General features: G+C 35.5%; 1 protein-coding gene across 1 annotated transcript in view; it reads left to right on the top strand.

Annotated features, from left to right (window-relative positions):
* Window positions 1–19,099, top strand: part of CDK14 (cyclin dependent kinase 14) — a 554,405-nt gene that overhangs the window by 252,498 nt on the left and 282,808 nt on the right. The window contains exon 7 of the mRNA XM_082846673.1: window positions 15,398–15,521. Coding sequence (XP_082702799.1) covers window positions 15,398–15,521 — 124 coding nt within the window. The remainder of the gene's footprint in view (window positions 1–15,397; window positions 15,522–19,099) is intronic.

Genomic DNA, 19,099 nt, shown 5'->3' with positions numbered 1-19,099 from the left:
TTCTTCATGTGCATGTTTTGAGCGAAAATCTAATCTCTCTACTATAACTTAAAAAAATTGTGTAAAGAGAAGTAATATTGAAGTGAACCATAGTCATTGCTATGGTTTGACATTGGAAGCCATGCTTTGACATTAAATATTTTCACTGTGGTATTATTATTTAGACCTTATCCTGTTTTTTCTTCATGGAGAAACATTTGCCAGTAATGAGTAAAATCCACTGGAATCCTGTCATAACACTGTTTTCAGAAGAGGGGAATCTCCAGTAGCTCTAGCTTGGAGCTCCATACTGCAGTACCAATTGGTTTTAAGATAAAGTACTATTATGATCCAAAACAGTGTTGTGGTGAATTCATGGTGCATATTTTTCACTTGTTTGTACAAACAGATAAAAATGGTTTTTCCTACTGCTTTCTTTTTCATTTCTTTTACCAGAAATTGGATTACTTTGTATAAAAAGAGCTAAGTTTTTCTAAGATTTGACGTAGCAACCATCTTGGGAAATTGTCCAAAAATTTCAAGCTTAAAACAGGAGATTCTTTCTTGGCATATGTTAGGGAGTTAGAAGATACCAAAGTTTATCTGAAGGCTAAACTTATAAATGTATTTGAAGTAAAATTATTTGTCTCCATTTCGTCCCATTCATTATCTGCACCTTTCTTGCAATGTGGCATATTTCTCGTCTGTACTTTTCCCTTTGCTAGGAGAGATATATTTGCACGTATGGTATTACATGTGTTTATTTCATTTTGCTTTATAAAAATAATATATATATATAGTATAACGTTTTTTTCCTCTTAGAATATGTCATAGATATCCTTTAAAATCAATACATGACTATGTAGTTCAGTCTTTCTAATAACTGCATATTATTCCATAGTATGAATAAACCGTAATTTGCAACTGTTCTTTATTCATGGATCTTGAGGTTGTTTCCAAAATGTTCCTATTAAAAATGATTCTAGAGTAGATATTAGTATAAAACCTTTATACTCATTTCTTTTGAATATCTAGTTAATGGGTTTTCTTTATTAATTAGAGACGTGATGTCGGTTTTAATGAATTTAACTGGAACCTTTGCCCACAAGGTTGTAAATTACAGAAGGACTGTTTTTCTCTACATTCCCTAGGATTGACTAACCAGTCATTTAGATTTTTGCCATTCTGATGAATAAAAATGAAATATTTTTTATGTTGACATTTTCTTGACTGCTAGTGACATTGAGCATCTTTTCATGTCTCTTGACCACTTGTAATTCCGCTATTACAAGTTACCTGTTCTTATATATTCATTTTTCTATTGGGTTGGTTTTTTTCTTTAATGAATTATAGGTGCTTTTTAATATGAAATTAATAATGAGGGTTTTTATGGTGGTCATCTATGTTGTACAATTTTAAAATGTAGGAACTTGTAGGAAATCTGACAAAACATTGTTTTTAAAATAAGTAATAGAGTCAATATGGTACTTACAGTATTTGTTGATTTTTTCATATATCTCCTTTTTTGTTGTTGTGATTTTTTGTTTTGTTTAGATTTCTTTTAAATTGTTTGACTATTCACTTTTCTTAAAAATCTGTATCCATTGACATAGGTAGTTTTTTAGTGGTTAGATTGGGCAAGAAATTTTAACAGATGAAGAGATTTGTTTTTTAATCTTGTTCATGTTCAAATTTAACTTTAAACATTAGTATTATAATTAATACATAATTCTTTTTTTAACATTAAAACATCTCAGGGGCTTCCCTGGTGGCGCAGTGGTTGAGCGTCTGCCTGCTGATGCAGGGGGCGCGGGTTCGTGCCCCGGTCCGGGAGGATCCCACGTGCCGCGGAGCGGCTGGGCCCGTGAGCCATGGCCGCTGGGCCTGCGCGTCCGGGGCCTGTGCTCCGCAGCGGGAGAGGCCACAGCGGTGAGAGGCCCGCGTACCGCACCGCAAAAAAAAAAAAAAAAAAAAATCTCAAATTGTCTCATTTATACATTTAATGTTCTCTTCTTAGGGTTGATTGGGTTCACAATCAACAGTACAGTACATCCTTATTCCTGTTTCTCACTTTATTTTTATTTATTTATCTATTTTTTAAATTAATTTTTATTGGAGTATAGTTGCTTTACAATGTTGTGTTAGTTTCTATTGTACAGCAAAATAAATCAGCTATACATATATATATATCCCCCTTTTTTTGGATTTCCTTCCCATTTAGGTCACCACAGTGCATTAAGTAGAGTCCCCTGTGCTATACAGTATGTTCTCATCAGTTGTCCATTTTATGCATAGTATCAATAATGTATATGTGTCAACCCCAATCTCCAAGTTCCTTCCCCCCTCCCCGCCCCCTTTTCCCACTTTAGCCTGGGGAATCTGTAGAGAGGCCAGCTAGTGGAAGCCCAGGGCCTACCAGCCTCAGTGGAAATCAGGGGCTACTCTGAGCTAAATTTGATTTCCAGACTTTAAATTCAGTGACAGGATTAAGATTAAAGAGCTGGCCTGAGCCTTTTCAAAAAACCATGGCATCACTGGATTTCCATTATCCTTGTTTGGTCTTTTCACTAACACTGTGTGTCATGAGTTATGGGCAAGTTTGTTGGTGAAATAAAGAGAGCTCATTCCACAAAGCATTGCCAGTATCACTGGTGATTTTTGTAGCCTTTGTAAATTCTGCTTCATCCGTTACATTTTATTTTTCCTTAATCTCTTAATGGTCATGGAAAGATTGAGCTTCTAGGTTACTGGTTTTCAGTTACTAGGTTGCACTCCTTGAAATTGTGTTTCAACAGCTGTTACCCAAGTTTTGCAAGCTTTTCTTTCACCCTACGATCATTCCTCGTACTTAAAATACTTAGTGTTTGCTACCTATTTCAAGTTCAGGTAGTACTGGGGCATTAAACAAGGTTTATTACTGCAGGAGCTCATACCTCCTAAGGTGTGGTGGAAACTCACTGGTGAATGAGATGTGCAGTTAGCATAAATAATGTCACAGAAATTAGATATGATGCCAACACTGAGTCTAGATATTAGTCATATGGAGCAGGAACTACTCTCACTAAGAAATTGTTTCACATGGTTACAGATTGATACTCTACTACATTTTTGCCTCCAAAAGTGCATGATGTGATTTACCTCTTTTTATACCTTTCTGAATAACTGAAAGGCAGTGATAGGTGTTGGTATATAAGTTTCCATTTCCCCATACCTATTGACGTCTTGGCTTTTTGAGGTTTTGCCAAAATGTACTGGATTGTCTCAGTGCTTGGAATATTTAAGTGCAAGAAACTTTGGTCATCATCAAAGAGGTCTTCAAACTAGGCTCCACAGCAGAGTCATCTGTAAAACTTTAATATATATATATATGAGAGACAGGGCCTGGACTGTGGTGCTTCAGAAAACAGGTATCAGACCCATGCCTCAAGGTAGAAAGTTGTAAGCGTCTTTGTGGAGAATCTGATCAGTCCAAGAGAACAGACCTAAAGAATCTAGGTGATTCTACAATGAAGACCCCAATTGACAAATAAGTAACTCAGAGGAAGCAAAGTTGCTTGCATTGATTACACAGAGAAAGAAAGAAAGAAAACTTCAAAAAAATTATCAATAATATTCTCCAAGAGGTAAAAGAAAATAGTACATCTATAAAACACAATGCTATGTTATTTTTAAAAAGGAGAAATTAGTGGACATGAAGTAGCTTTGGAAATTCAAAATATGATGACAGAAATTAAAAACAACAGTAAAAATGGATGGAAGAAAAAGTTGGAGAAGTTTGCCAGAAAATAGAGCTTAAAATACAAATCTGAAACATGAGAAAGAAGGTATCAGAAAATTTGGAGTCCAGTCCAGGGGATCAACCATCTGAATGACTGGAGAAAATAGAGAGGAGGGAGTCATTAAAGCAATAAACATTAAACTATACTTTTTCCAGATGTGAAGGATGTGAACTTCAAGATTAAGAGGGTCCATTAAATGCCCAGAACATTTAATGATAATAGATAAATGATAACATTTATTGTTGCAAATTTTCAGAACACTGATTTCAAAGAAAGATCCTACTGAAAGGGAACAGGTTTACTACTAAAGATCAAGAATTACAGTGGTGTTAAACTTCAACAGCAGCACTGGAATGGAGATGTAAGTGGGACAACAACTTGAAAATTCCAATGTAAAATTGTTTCCAATCTACAATTCTATACAAACTATCAATGAAGTGTGAGAGTAGGATAATTATTTTCAGGTGTTCAAGGAGTCGAAAAGTTTGCATACCTTGCATCCTTTCTCAGGAAGCTACTTGAAGATGTACTGCACTATAACTCAGGGAATAAACCAAAGCAGAAAAGAAAAGGAAACCAGGTAGTAGAGGCTACCACAAAAGAGAGATGGATATCCTCAAGACAATGATGAAAAGAATCCCAGGATAACAACTGTGCATCGAGCTGAAAGGGTAACCAGTCAGTCTGATTGGCGCAGGTCAGAAGTCTCCAGGAGAGATTTCTAAGAAGATGAAAGGGTTAGATAGAATACCAAATGTGTTTGAGCAGATTTATAAGATGGAAGAAGAATTTGGTGTCGAATTAGTGATAACCACAAAGAAAATTCAACAAAGGCAAGCAAACCAACCAACAAAAGAACTAGATAGTTACTAACACCAGGAAAAACAATTATTGTGCAGGGGAAGAAAGTAGTCATATAAAACTTAATGGCTCAGCTGTAAATAACATTTACATGATTATAATACAGTACAATATTACGATCAATATGTAATATTATAAAATGTAATATGTAATCAATATTACATGTTGATGTAGTTAGAAAAACACTTCTTTAAGTGATTCTGCTATAGCCAGGCTCATTCCAGGATTAGCATCCTAAAGCAGTCATCCATTTCAGCTGCCACATTTTATATAAAGATCAGAATCATTGAGATTAAGAACTTGTCAAAGAGCATTTTGATTCTTTGTCCAATGTTCTTTTCCTTACATTGCATGATTCATATATTAAATTACAGTAATTAGCCTGTTTACCTGACTTTATATGTACTCATTCACATAGGTTTTTCATCATTTTCATGTTGAAGATAATTTTTATACCTTCTCTGAGGGTATGGGAAGTTAAAAAATAGAATGCATCTTGTTAATGCCTGTGTTTTGGCATCTGAATTGTAGTGCATGAAAGCAAACAGCCCTCATTACCATGTTGGTTTCCATGGGAGGCCACTCAGCTAATCATGCACTGGCTTTTCTTCACAGTTTTGTCTGCTTAGAGACAGTGCACTCCTCCAGGGTTACATTTAGGATCTGCACTGCAGGTGAAATTATTCTCAAAGAAGTCTGACTATGACATAGTGACAGATGTCCCATGGGTATTTCTGTGTGATGGATTAACATTTTTTTTCATGTGGTGATACTTCTTGTCACTTAAATCGATGAATGCAAAATGAAGAACGTAAGAATAATATTTACTAAGTTAACAACTGTTCATAATGCTGTGCTAGATGCTGATTAACAAAAAACAACAACAGTTGAGCTAAAATAAGACCTTGTAATGGTTCTCTATAAATGTAAGATGTGAAAACCAGGTGAGATAAGCAATTATCTTTAAAAGAGCATGTTCTTGTAATAACTCTGAAGCTCTGCATTTGGTTAAATAGTTCATAGATCATTAAAGGATAGGAATGTAATAAATACTGAATATTTATTATGGTAAACAGAAGGAAAACATAGCGATCAAATCCTTTTGCTTCTAGATTTGACAGTTTTGACTTTTGGTTTCATCACTATGCAGCATGACAGTATATGGAAATATTTTAAACATTCATCTTGGATTATAAAAATGTACATATCTGTTTAGATTTCATATATACTTGTTTATTGTGAAAAGGTGGGTTGCCACGCATCTGAGAATTGAGGCGATTGTTCTTTACTGTGAATCAGGTAGACTTGCAAGTGTTACAAAGGTGATGCATCACTGAAGAATGAGGGGGAAGAAAAGAACAATTGAAAGAGTACATAACTCATGATTTCATAGTAAAGCAGAGGCTAGTCTATGGTAATTTTGTATTAAATCCCAGCAGAACATCTGTTAAAGTTTTATCTTTCATGCTGTATATTCCGTGTAAGCACTGGAATAAACTCATAAGAAAAATTGTCAATGTTAACTAAATTGCTGTAATCACTTTGCTACTTTAATTGCCTACAAAATGTGTCTGTTCTCAGTATGGCCTTCTGGAATAAATATTCACTATTAACTAATGGTCTGCATTATATCAGTTTTAGACAAATGGGTAATTTTAGCAGTTAATTACTTAGAGGACAATTTAAAGCCTGAATCGAAAGCCTGAGGACATTGGCCTTGTTGTAAATATTTATGATGATTAAAGGTATAACAGCCAATTGTTAGAACATGATAATTGGTATGTAGGAAACTGGTTAGAATTTTGGGCAGAAGGTAGTTCATTTTTGCCCCCTTTACAAACCATTCACTATGAATTTTCTTGGGTTTTGACTGTCATAGCTGAGTTGAAGGCAGACTTGTATTGGAGTTCTTCATTTTATAATTCTCAGTGACTTACAGATTGATCAGTTTTTTAAAAAATGACCATAACAGTCTAAATTCCCTCTTTCATTCAGCTTTTCATGTGTTCTTTAAAAAGTGATAAGCATGAGAGACTGAAAATTAAGGTTCATTAAAGAAAAGAAAGATTAATTGATGCTGTCTCCAGCTCATATCCAGACATATAGGTGCTTGAATCTTATTACCATGATGACATTGGGTCTTCCTGTGTTTTTATGTAATTATCTTCATTGCCATGTCATCTTAATGACTTTCCTAGAAGATTTTTTTTGTAAAAACATTTGTCTTTTTTTTTTTTTTAAAGAACTGTAATCCAAAATAAAGTAATTCTGAATTATCTGCCTTGTTCTCTGAAGCATCTGAAATTCTTTGGACATAAAGCTGAGTTTTATTTTTTATCTCAATATCTATATTAATTAAAAAGATATGAGGATTATTAAGGTTGAAAAATTGCTATTTTTCCAAGAACAAGCAGGTGTATAACAGTCAGAATAATGTTATGCCAAATTAAGACTGTCTCATACAGATGGCACTGAGAATTGATTCCTGAATGAGACTTTCTAATGTTGAGATAGAAAATCAGATAACACCTGATTTTCTCCATATTTTGCGTTAGAACTCTCATATAGCTGGTATTGATTTCCTACTATGCATTACAGTGAATATTATAGAGCCTTTCATTATTCTGTATTTTGGGAAATACGGTTATTTCATGGAGCCATTCAAGAGTGTTTTAAAAATTTGACACCTAGTCTCAGCACCTGTCCAGTTTTCTTTTGAGCCTTTTCATCCTATTTTTGTTATAACAAAATGATTTTCCATATCTAGACAGTGAAGGATTAACAGTAAAAGAAAGTGAAATTCATGTGTCAATTCATATTGTGTTGGATGTTCAGAGAGGGCCTGAGTAGTGAATTTCTGGTTAAGATGTGGGGCGTGCGTTCCGTTGTTTAGAACATGTCTTTTGTATGCTTGGCATCATCTGCTGATGTGCTTGTTAATGATTTGAATCAGACAAAGGAATCAAGGCAGCTAACTGAACAGCCCACTCTTTCCTAGAGGTGCTTTAAAACCCAAATTGAAAAGAAATCACCCCAAAGATTGATGAAATACAGATAGTCGTTAGAAGTATGCCCTGTGATATTTTATTTGTTAGATGGAATTACCCAGCTTGGTGGGGCAGGGGCGGTGGTATCCAGTGGAAATAGGACAGATACCCTCCTGGGTTTCAAGCTTCAAGCCATTCACCTTGCCTCTCTCCCGTTTAAGATGGATCTTGCACTCAACCCCTTTGTTTGCATGTTTTCCAAGACAAACATGAGGACCCAGGGCGGAAATTAGCTGAGTAACAGAGTATGTACACACTTTCAGGGATTTTTCTGAAAGTCCTAGACAAGTTCAGCCTTCATGTGAGTAGCCAGTACATTTCATAGATATTTTCTCATTAATATATAAATCCCTGTTACTTGAGATCTCTCTTAAAAGATGCAGAGAGAGAGAGAGGTTTATTGATCATACCTATCAAACTCAGAGTCTTTACTGCATTCCATATGAAACATATTTTTCTCTATTGTATAGCTTGCAGAAGTGATCTTTCTCTAAGACTCTTACACTCAAGATTTGTCACCTTTGTCAGTTTTTCAGTCTGCATCTGTCTCTCTCAATTTTAAAAAAAAAAGTTGCATTGGCCTTATCAACTGATATTAAGACAGTTCATGTTGATAGTGTTTAAGGTGTTACTTTAGGCAATAAAACCATTTTAAATTCTATTTATTCCTTTTCATTGTGTGTAAAAAGAATGGCCTGTAGTTGGGGGAGTGTTGCATACATTCACAAATGAAGTTGAACAAATATTTGTATTTCATGCTATTTCTTTTTGGTTCCAAAAAGTGCCTATCAGTAAGGTCAGTTGTATACTTAATATTATTATATTATTAGACTTCCTTGGAATAAGTGTTTCAGTTTTTCTCTTGGAAAATTATGTTGGGCAACTATTAAAGCCAGTAGCTTAAATTTGATCATCTTGTTTCTACTCAGCTAAGGAATATTTCTAACACTAATTTTAGGCTGCTGACCAAGTTTATTAAATGGAAGTTTCTCATCCTCAGCCCTCCCCATTTTCTTCATCATACATACAAACTCTAATAACTTGGAAATCTACTAAGTATTAGTATACTAAGTATTATAATATATTGTATATTATTATATAATATTACATATTATTATAATATATTAACATATAAAGAAGCTAATGTGCTTCTTTCAAGGAACATGGCAAAACACAGATCTGTTTTACAATCCCCACTTGACTCCTTGTAAGTATCCCAGTTCTGGTTCCCATGGCTCCAGTCAACTTGCTCACTGTGGGCATCTCGGTGCCTAGAGCAACACCTTGTTGATATCCACCATTGTATTGAGGCAGGAGGAGAGGGCAGAACGGGAGGCCAACTTAAGGATCACAGAAAGCGTGCAAGAGCTTTTTCCCAAGAGTTTGCCCAAGTATTTGAAACTCTTATTTTTTGAGTTATTCCCTTCCAGAAAGTTATCATCTTTAAGAATAGAATATTAATGTATAAATAACAGAGATTGAAAATTAAATTTTTGTTACATTATTTAGAAATGGTGGAACATGTTCCATATCTAAGACTTATGAGGGAGTAGAATGAAGAAGCAGAAAGTTAAATGAAAGAACTCAAAAAGGGCAAAACGTGGCAAGACAAACTGTCCTTACTACTCAGATTTTCTAAGACCCAGATCTATCTGTAGTACAGGGCAAAAAAGGACACATCTATGACCTGATGCCCTGTCATGAATGTTTGTGTCTTACACTATCCCAGTAGCACACTTAATACTGTCAAGTGTGTCCAAAGTGACAAATAAATTATACCATAATGTTTTACTATCTGGGCTTTTATTTCTATCTCCCTTATATCTCCATATAACCTTCTTAGTATTCTTTTTAAAAAATTCAACACATAAAATTGCAATGATGTCTTGTAAAATATAAACTATTTGGAAATGTATTATGTACATTGTATTACAAATTATGATTTGATATTTGCATTAGGTATTTGCAAATTTGAAACTCAACTAAATGGACTGAATCATTCTTTTGAAAGTTGAAGAAGACCTAGTATTGCAGTAAAATCATTATCTGATGCATATTTTAATGTATTTTTACATTCAGTAGATATTTTGAGGACTCAAATTTTCTAATTATTTTTCATTTCTAGAAAGTTTGATGCATGAGTAATTTAATGTTTGTGCATCCTGTGGAGTTTTAAATGATGTGGTGCTAAGCATGGAGCATATTATTTGAAGCATGTATTAGCCATGTACAACTTTGGTTTATTTGCCAATGTCACATTTTCTAGCCTTGGATTCACACAATGTGTAACTACTTTAATCAAATAGTATACATGGTTTTTGGGTAGCAGTATTTTAAATTGTGGGTGTCAGAGCAAGACAAAAATGGGAACTATCTCTACTACCTCTACTACACTTGCTGTGGGTCCCTTTTCCCAATTCATTTAGTTTCTCTGAGCCTTTATTTCTCTATCTGTGAAATAAAGATAATAGTATCTGCCTAGCAGAAGTGTTGGAAGGATTAATATACTAGTATTTAGTAAATGGCAGTTATTACAGCTGCTCAATTTGTAGAGTCCCTTCTATTTCTGTTATTCATAAAATGAAAGGATACAGTTTTACAGCATGAATGAATATTAAGGGCGTCTGAGACAATCTCATTTTTAAGATGAAAAACCTAAGATACAAAGATTTAAACTTGGTCCCCAGGTGACAGAAAAGTAGCTTAACTAACTCTCTTTGTAAGAATTGCTGCTGTGCCATAAGGCATAGGGTGCATTGCTAATCACTCTAATAAGCCCTAAGAGACCGTGGACATCCCTTGAAGACAGTTGACCCAAGCCTGGAAAATCTGCAAGATGTTCACTGTGCTTAGTCTCATATTAAATGGAACCACATTTATTAAATAATGCCTGGATTTCAGACCATTCATGAAATCTCATGACTGTAAGCATTGAGACAAAGAGCATCTGATCATACATCTTTAGACTTTGACGGGGGTGGAGGAGTATAAAATTTGTTGCTCACTGCAAGTGGCAATAATTCTTTTGAGTAACAAATATATTAAGTCCAATGATGTGTGTGTGTGCTTTTTACCAGCTTGCTCTAAATGTTTTGGTAAAAAGCCTTATCTTCATATTCTTTACCTACTTAAAGTCTAAAGAGTTTCAGAAGGGAATAGAAGGAGTATTAAAGGATATTCCCAAGAAGTATATGCCATAGCCCTGAGAATATGAGCTGCTTTCTGTGGGGGATGGCAAGACAACATGGCTATAGATAGATCTGCTGCTGGTAAAAGTGTCCCTGTTCATCGTATCGTTGCTATTTAAGGCATTTTCCCATGGGGATTCTTATTGCAAAAAGTGAACATATTCGAACTAGAGTATAACTCTTCAGTGATCATACTGTAGGATTTGAAGATATCTCCTTTTATAAAGTTGAATAGAATATCCTGAGGGGACAAGGTATTCTTAGAAAGACCTTATGGCTACTACAGTAGAAAAATAAGAAGATAGAAATGAAAATATGTTAGTTTATCAGCTTCAGGACATAAAGCTGTCTTCTGCCATGTTATTTATTTCTAAGAGGATTTTAAGTAGCAAAAATAGACATTCAGGAATCATATGCTCATTACATAATATGCTAATTGAGGCTTACAAACTTGGGTTCACTTAATCAGAGCACTTTGATTATATTGGGTGTATAACTGTATCCATCCATGCGTTTAGTAAGCATCAACCTCATTTAAGATAATGAAGTGTAGTGGAAAGTTCACAAGTGCTGTGTGATGGTTGGATGACTTTAAGTTTCTCATGCTTTTAGAACTTTAGTTTTCTCATTTGTTTAAAAGAAAAGGAAAAATACAGGATTATAAAATATATGTAAAATTACTTAAAACAGCCTTTAAATGAGTGTAAGCCTTCAATTAGTATTACTCTCTCTTCCTTTTTTCTCAGTACCTGAGATTGCATTGATGTTCACCAAGTTTTATTAGTGAGTAGCAAAGCTGATTTTTACTCTTTCTCTGCATGTGGCCCCCTCTTTGGTGGTCCTTCTTGTTTTCATAGTATCCTCTGGTTTTCACAGAGATCAAATATAGCTTGTTATGTGGTGATTTATACAACCACCAAGTGAAGTGACTTTCTGAAAAATTTACATGGGCAAGTTAGATACTTGCCTGTTTGCCTAAAGGAAGAAATGCCCAAGACTTGCCTTTCTCAAAACACTCCCAAAGAATATTCCATGGGACATTCTATTAAACTCAGTGCTAATTCCTTGTGGCCTTCCCACCCCTAGCTAGCAGTATATTTTCTGTTAAACACATTAAAATGTTATTTCTAAAACACCAAGTTTACTAATGGTTTCAGTGAAGTATACTGTTGCCCCCCTTGCCACCATTACTATTATGATGGTGCATTGATAATTTTACTATTTCATATATTGTCTTCTTTTCATTTATTTAAAATTTTCTTCTTAATTTGTCTTCTTAGTGATCTGCTTGCTTGGTCTCCTCAATTTTTCCCCTCAGAACAGCAAGAGGTTTGTCATATAATACATCACTTCATCTTGTGCATCTAGTGAATGCTTGTTTTCCTATTAAAATTTTATGTGTAATGAATTCTGTTTTCAGAGTGACAAGTTTCCTCCCTCCTCTGTGCCTTCAGTACACTCAGTTCACGTTGCTGTCACAGTGCAGACCTCTTTAGGTGGTAGTTATCTGTTTATGTGTCTGTCATACCCAGTGGGCTGTGAGTTCCTCGAGTCCAGGGACTACATCTTATATCCTGTTCATCTTTGCATCCCTCTTACATGACAGCACCTGGCACATGGTTGACACTTAGTAAATCCTGAATGAATTTATTCTGTGGGGATTTGTTCTGACTTTGTGCATTGATCAAAGATTTAAAAATTTGTTTGGGGCTCCAACTCAATGTTTGGGGTTCTGCTTGTCTTGTTTGGGGCTTAGTTTGTCATGTATACAACTGTAGTTGGAGTGTGTGGTTGCATCCTTTCCTATCACTGATTTTCTTAATCCTCTTTAATACGCTACCCTATTTGAATAGCTTCTGGATTAGCATGAGGATTATATATTTTCACTAATTGGTAAAGGTATTAAAAGAAGAGCCCTTTGGGACTGCTTGATCTACCCACTTCTACCCTTAGCTTCTAGAGACTCCCATTCCAGGCGTCTGTTACTTCTGTATCTACTTCGTCCAGCTGTGCCTAAATTCTGTTCAGTCATCACATTACTGGTATGTGAGTGTCAGCTGTGGACCCAGGTTAGGAAGGTAGTTAAGGCACACAGTCTGAGGGAGATAGGGTAATACCATAACTGCAGTAGACAGATATAGCGGCTGCCCCAGGAGCACAGAGGAGGAACCCCTCACACAGACCTGTAGGGAGAGGGAAGGCCTAGGGTCAGGAAAGCCTCCAGGGAGGAGCGGTTTTTGAGGAGAGACCTAAGAGATACATGGAGATTAGCAGGCAAAGGTGACACAGCGCTTTTCTGTCAGAGAATAGGTAAGAACAAAGGTAAAGGGCTGAAGAGCAGTATGCTCTGCGTATGGGCGTGCGTGAGACTGCTTGGAGTCAGGGAATGTAGAGTGATGATGCCTGGGCACCCAGCTGGAATCAGGGCTCAGCTCAGCAGCCTCGAAGGCCATGCTGTTAGATGCCCAGACTTTATCCTGTTAGTTGGAGGAAGCAGCTTCTATATCAAGACTCCCTACTTGTGTTCTGGCCAAGATTCCTATAGTAGAGTGGTTAAGGGCATGGAGTTTGGAGTCAAACTTGTTGGTTTTGAGTCCTGGCTCTGCCACTTAAACTGATCCCAGTTTCCTCATCACTAATACAGATTTAATAGTGGTACCTTCACCACTAAAATTATTACAGAGATCAAATGAGTTCGTATTCTATGATGCATAGAACGGCAGCTGGCACTTCGTGTCATTGCTTGTTCAACTAAGATGTGTTGCTGTGGTTAAATAGATAATCGCAGTCTGGTAAGTCTCTGCTAGCACCTTGCAGAATGCAAACTTTCTTTTCAAAATCAGTTTATTTTTGAAATTAAGTTTGTTATGTGGTCTGCCTCTGTGATTGATTGATTGATGAAAAGATTTTGAAAACACAAAGCGGCTTTATTTGCTCATCGTTTCTCCCTTCTAAACTGAAGGGATATGGATTTTCTTAGAAATTGTAAGCTTTCGGCTTCAGGATGCAGGGGGTATTAGAAGTGAGGAACGAGGCTGGAAGCTGCTGGTGATGGCGTTAAGTCTTTCCATCTGCTACACAGAAAGGATTGAAAAGAGGAGTCCAGGAGTCCCGAGGTTCTTGAGCCAGTAATTTAATCCAGGCTAACACAGAACAGGTTTTTAGTTTCTGGTACTTAGATTCTGGAAATAATGATCCGAGGCCTTCACTGCTCCACAGCATATTATCACATACAGAGATTTTGAAATGAATTCATCTACTGTTATTTCAAGGTATCCACTCTCTAAAAAATTTACTTGGCTTTCAGAGCCCCTAGTTAGTTGGAAAATATTCCAGAAATGCTAGCTTCCAGGGCCCTCAAGGAGTTGCCAGTCTTTTCCATTTGAAGATCCTGGAATCCTTATACTGCCCACACTTGGCATCTAATTCATTTAAAATTTCCCTGAAACTGCATTTTGTTACCAGCTGATTACATAGACTCCGGTATTGATGGCACTTAAAACCTTTTGTTTTGGGCTTCCCTGGTGGCGCAGTGGTTGGGAGTCCGCCTGCCGATGCAGGGGATACGGGTTCGTGCCCTAGTTAGGGAAGATCCCACATGCAAAAAAAAAAACCTTTTGTTTTTATTTTTGTTTTAGGAGATTGATTTTTAAAAACTATGTCAATTAGAATTATTTTGGCAAGTAAATTGTTTAAAGATAGTCTCTTTTTTATAAACATTTTTATAAATATTGGAAAGCCTAGTGACTCACATTTTTTGTTATCAAAATTGGGAACATTTGATAGGATCCAATATGAAACTAAACAGGGAAGGCCATCAGTCACTTCTTAAAATTATTTCTTATAAAACCATTGCTCTTGAATTCTTGATTTCTCTGTTTTCTGTGTTTCCTTTCCCTTTAGGATGGGTCTGTTCTGTAATTAGTGAAGGTACCTGTCTGTCTTTAGGCAACAGCCTAATCTCTATGGCCATATATGCAAAAGCAATATAATTACAATCCAGTAATAATTGGACCATGTGACTGTTTTTGTTTTAATTACTTGAAATCATCTTATCTTTCCATTCCTTAAAGCATGTTAATGGGTGAATCCTTGGGTACCATGTTTATGTCATTTCTATGGAATTGAATACATGCACATTTACATAAACTTAGTAAAAAATTCTGCTTCTTTTTATAATATTCTGGATAGATTTTTTTTCCTTTGTCTCAAGCATCAATTTAGACCTGAAGAAATAAAATATTATTTAAAAAATGATTCTTTACATTGTGCTTAATTTATAGAACACAGATTGGATTATAGATCTTTCTGGCTGAGGAGGTATCACTCTGGGTTGACATAATAGGTTGTTAGAAATTTTCAGATTTACTTCTTAATGAATTAGGAATTTCCATACCCTTATGCAAATTCTGGTTAAATAGTTTGGTAGGAAATTTAGTGATGGGTACCCATTTTCACTAAACACAAGTACTTGGCAGACTGTATGTAGAAACTGGCATTTGTCTGTGTTCAGATTTTAACTTTTGTCTCCCTATTTTTTCAGTTGTTTTTATTTCAGTTGCTGCGAGGGCTGTCTTACATCCACCAGCGTTATATTTTGCACAGAGACCTGAAACCACAGAACCTTCTGATCAGTGACACGGGGGAGTTAAAGCTGGCAGATTTCGGTAGGAAAGCAGTTAATTACCAGTCTATTTTGTCACACTGTGAGAATGCCAGGCAGATGGTGGCACTGCATTTGTTTAGGTGCACTTCTTCTATCATTCCAGATCCTGGTAACATTTTTTCAGGAGTGAAAAAAAAATTTTTTTTATGATCAACATCATGCTTGGTAGATTTTTTAAAAGTTCACATTGCTTGTTAAAGCATTAAATAATCAGAAGCACAAATCAGATCTCATATATTTCCAAAGGAAAAGTCAGTAAAATTTTGAATATAAAATACATTGAAAGAAATCTATTTTTTCCATTTTCTATTATGAAAATGTCAAGCACAGTCAAAAGTAGAAGGATACGATAAGGAGCCCTATTACCCATCACCCGGCTTCAACAACTACCAGTATATTGTCAAACTTGAAGAAACCTGGATTTAAACCTTGGGACTGTTTCAGAGCATCACAAAATATATTCAGTAGTGTATGTTGTCCTGAGATTTTAATAATTTAAAAATCTAGGGGCAGTGTTTACCTTTCTGAAAGTGACTGTTGTTTGAAAAATTCTCAATAACTTTATAAAAGTAGACACTGATGCTGATTTAAAAGTTGAGGTCCTGGCCTGGATCCATTAAAAGTCATCCTTAAAGGTTTTAAGGTTGGCCTCTTACAGCTTAGAAGCTTTCATCCAACACTGACTTAAGCACCCAAAGAGGAGCAGAGCTGTTGTGTTGTCCTTGCTGGCTCCCCTCACTTCATCATCATGTCTGATGTGTCTGCACTGCCCTGACTCCCTGTCACACCAGAGTGTGCCAAGTCAATTCCCAGCACCAGGAACGCTGATGGCAGCATGATGTGTTGACATTGCATTGCCTCAATTATTTTTGAATACATATTCTGATTAGAAATTTGTTCCATTAAGAATGGAATGGAAATATTACCCGTGGGACACAAAGACGCCTGAGGTTGAGATATGGGCTTTTACCGAAATATGATTATCTTTTCCCACCCCAGCCCCTGAGAAATAAAAGAGAGCAGGAAATGTTTATTTCTTATTTCAAGGTTAGTAGACTGTTCAGTACCTTTGGAATGACTCTACTCTTGGGTTTTTTATATTCTTTTCTTCTAAAATTGAAATGAAACAAAAGTTAGCATGATTGGTGATATACTGCAAAACTTTATTTGTTCTCATCTTATTTGTGTGTGTGTATATGTTGTTTGCTGTCAGGTTTTAGCATCAGAATACTACTAGGTGGCTAGATGTAAAGTCTTTCTATTACAGTGTAGAAAATAATGAGAGAGTAGGTGGGTGGAGGAGAGAAGATTTTCAGTTCCTCAAATTCAAGGCTGTTGGGTTTGCTGTGAACATATTTTATAGTTTGTCGGTATTACTATTAAATTAGTAAGAATTTATAATGATTTTTTTCTAGTATGTTAATATAAGGTATATGTTGGAATAAGTTATTGTATTGAACGTTTAATTTTGCTGAACATGGTTTTCTTGTGTATTTATAGAATACATTTTTACAAAGTTTATTTTGTCTGTATAACCAATGAAATAATAGAATTGTATCTAAGTGCTTACTGGGGGATTATTTTTTAATTTTACGATGACGTTTTTATTATAATAGGTAAGTTCACCTTAAAAGATTCTTATGGATCTTTAAAACTGACATTTTGCAATAGATTCAGAGATAAATTCAAGTGTAATTTTAAACAACTTAGAAAGATTTTTTTAGAAAATTAGAAAATTTAGAAAGTATGACCAATTCAGAGATAACAAATGTTAACATTTTTGTTGTATATTTTCCCAGTGTCTTTCTCCTCCTTCTCTCTCTCTTTTCTTGCTTCTTCCATCAATTATATAATCCTGAAAAAAAAAAAACATTGTTTTGTAAGCAGTTTTCACATAAGAATATTTCATGGACATTTTCTCCTGTTATTCAATATGAAAAAATCATTTGTAACAGCATAGATTTTTCCTTTAATAGCCAAGACCTAGTCTTTTTATTGAGTCCCTCGTCAGTGAATATTTTGGTTCCTTCTAATTGTTCATGATTATGCACAGTCCTGTATTGAATGTTCCATATATGCTGCAATTACAGCGTTGCGTGTTTTAAAGCATTTGATTCTTTGGACCAGACTGCTCTGCACAAAGGTTGTACCTCAGTGTCATAGACTGAACCTTCTTGCCTGGAACACAGACTTGGCATGCATCCTGTGCACGAAGTGTAATGAGGGAGACTCATTCACCAACTGACAATTTCTCCCAATTGTGCATCATTTTTGTCTTTTAATTTAAGACATGCGATTAACTGTGATTTACTGCGGTCGGGCACGTGTTTGTGTCTGAGATGAAGGAAACACAGTCTGAGATGGAGGAGCTAGACAGTCAAAATGGGACGGTTCCAGGCAGCAGAACAATTAGAAACACTAGGTCTTAATTCAGGTTTGATGTGTAAAGAGCTTTAGCAGCAGTTCCTTTGTCCTACCTATATCTCTTAATGTGAAAAATATCATAAAATTTTGATTCAGAGGTACAAATGAAATCTGTATGAGTATAATTCCTGTATCATAGATGCTACTGTTTTTATTAGAGGAAATATATGGGGGGAGGGAGAAGCACTAAAATTTATTGAGTTTATTCTGTGTGCCAGATGCTTGGAAATTCTTGTTTCATTGTCTCTTAAACCTAGTAACGTATAGTAACCTATACTTTTGAGAGAGACGTGAGTTTCAGAGAGGGTTAGAAATTCTCACAGGCTTGATTATATGACGGTAGCTGCTCACAAAACTGGAATTCAGATGCTTGATCCACATCCTTCAATTTCAGGTGGCCCAGGATCTTTGTATTTATATACATAGATATTTTACCTTACAGACCTGCCTAATCTTCCAGTAAATTATTGTTCATTGTATATATGTATATTTATATATTAATAATTATAGGAAATTATTAACCATTCTATGTATTTTATACATATGACAAATATGACACTCGTGCTACGAAAATAGATTGCACTAATACCAAAAAAATGCATCACATAATTTAAAGAACATTTTGTCATTTGACTAATTCAGTAGTAATGAGTGATTTCAGCCTTAGTCCTTTGGAGATTTTACCTGCTGGACAAGGTAAACCAGATGATAATGTATCCATAGACCCATTCATGTTTAAACGGAATGCAGTTCTGAATTCCAGGTGGTCAAAACGCTGTACAATTTTTTTTTCCTTGTAAACAAAATCATATTTAAGCACTTACCTGAGACTTGTTTTCTATATGCATTTAAAAATAAGTATATTACACATGATTTAGAATCACTATGGCTTTCCTAATGCAGAAGTTTGTCCCACCTGTGTATAATAAGATAATAAAATTGTGTAGTGTTTAGACTCATTTCTAAAAAAGGGTTCGTGTTTACATTATTTTTGGGAAAAACTATTTCAAATCCCTTACCCAGCCTATGTCTTCACTACCTTGCTCCTCCTTGCCTACTGTAGTACAACCAAACGCCAAACGCATTCCCACATCAGAGCCTCTTACTTAGCCTTTCCCTTTGCCTGGAATACTGTCCTTCCTGCTTCTCATGTGG

Source organism: Leucopleurus acutus (genome assembly GCF_964270905.1).
Source record: "Leucopleurus acutus genome assembly, chromosome: 9".
NCBI lineage: Eukaryota > Metazoa > Chordata > Mammalia > Artiodactyla > Delphinidae > Leucopleurus > Leucopleurus acutus.
The sequence above is the reverse complement of the archived record's forward strand: the minus strand, read 5'-3'. Positions and strand labels throughout refer to the sequence as shown.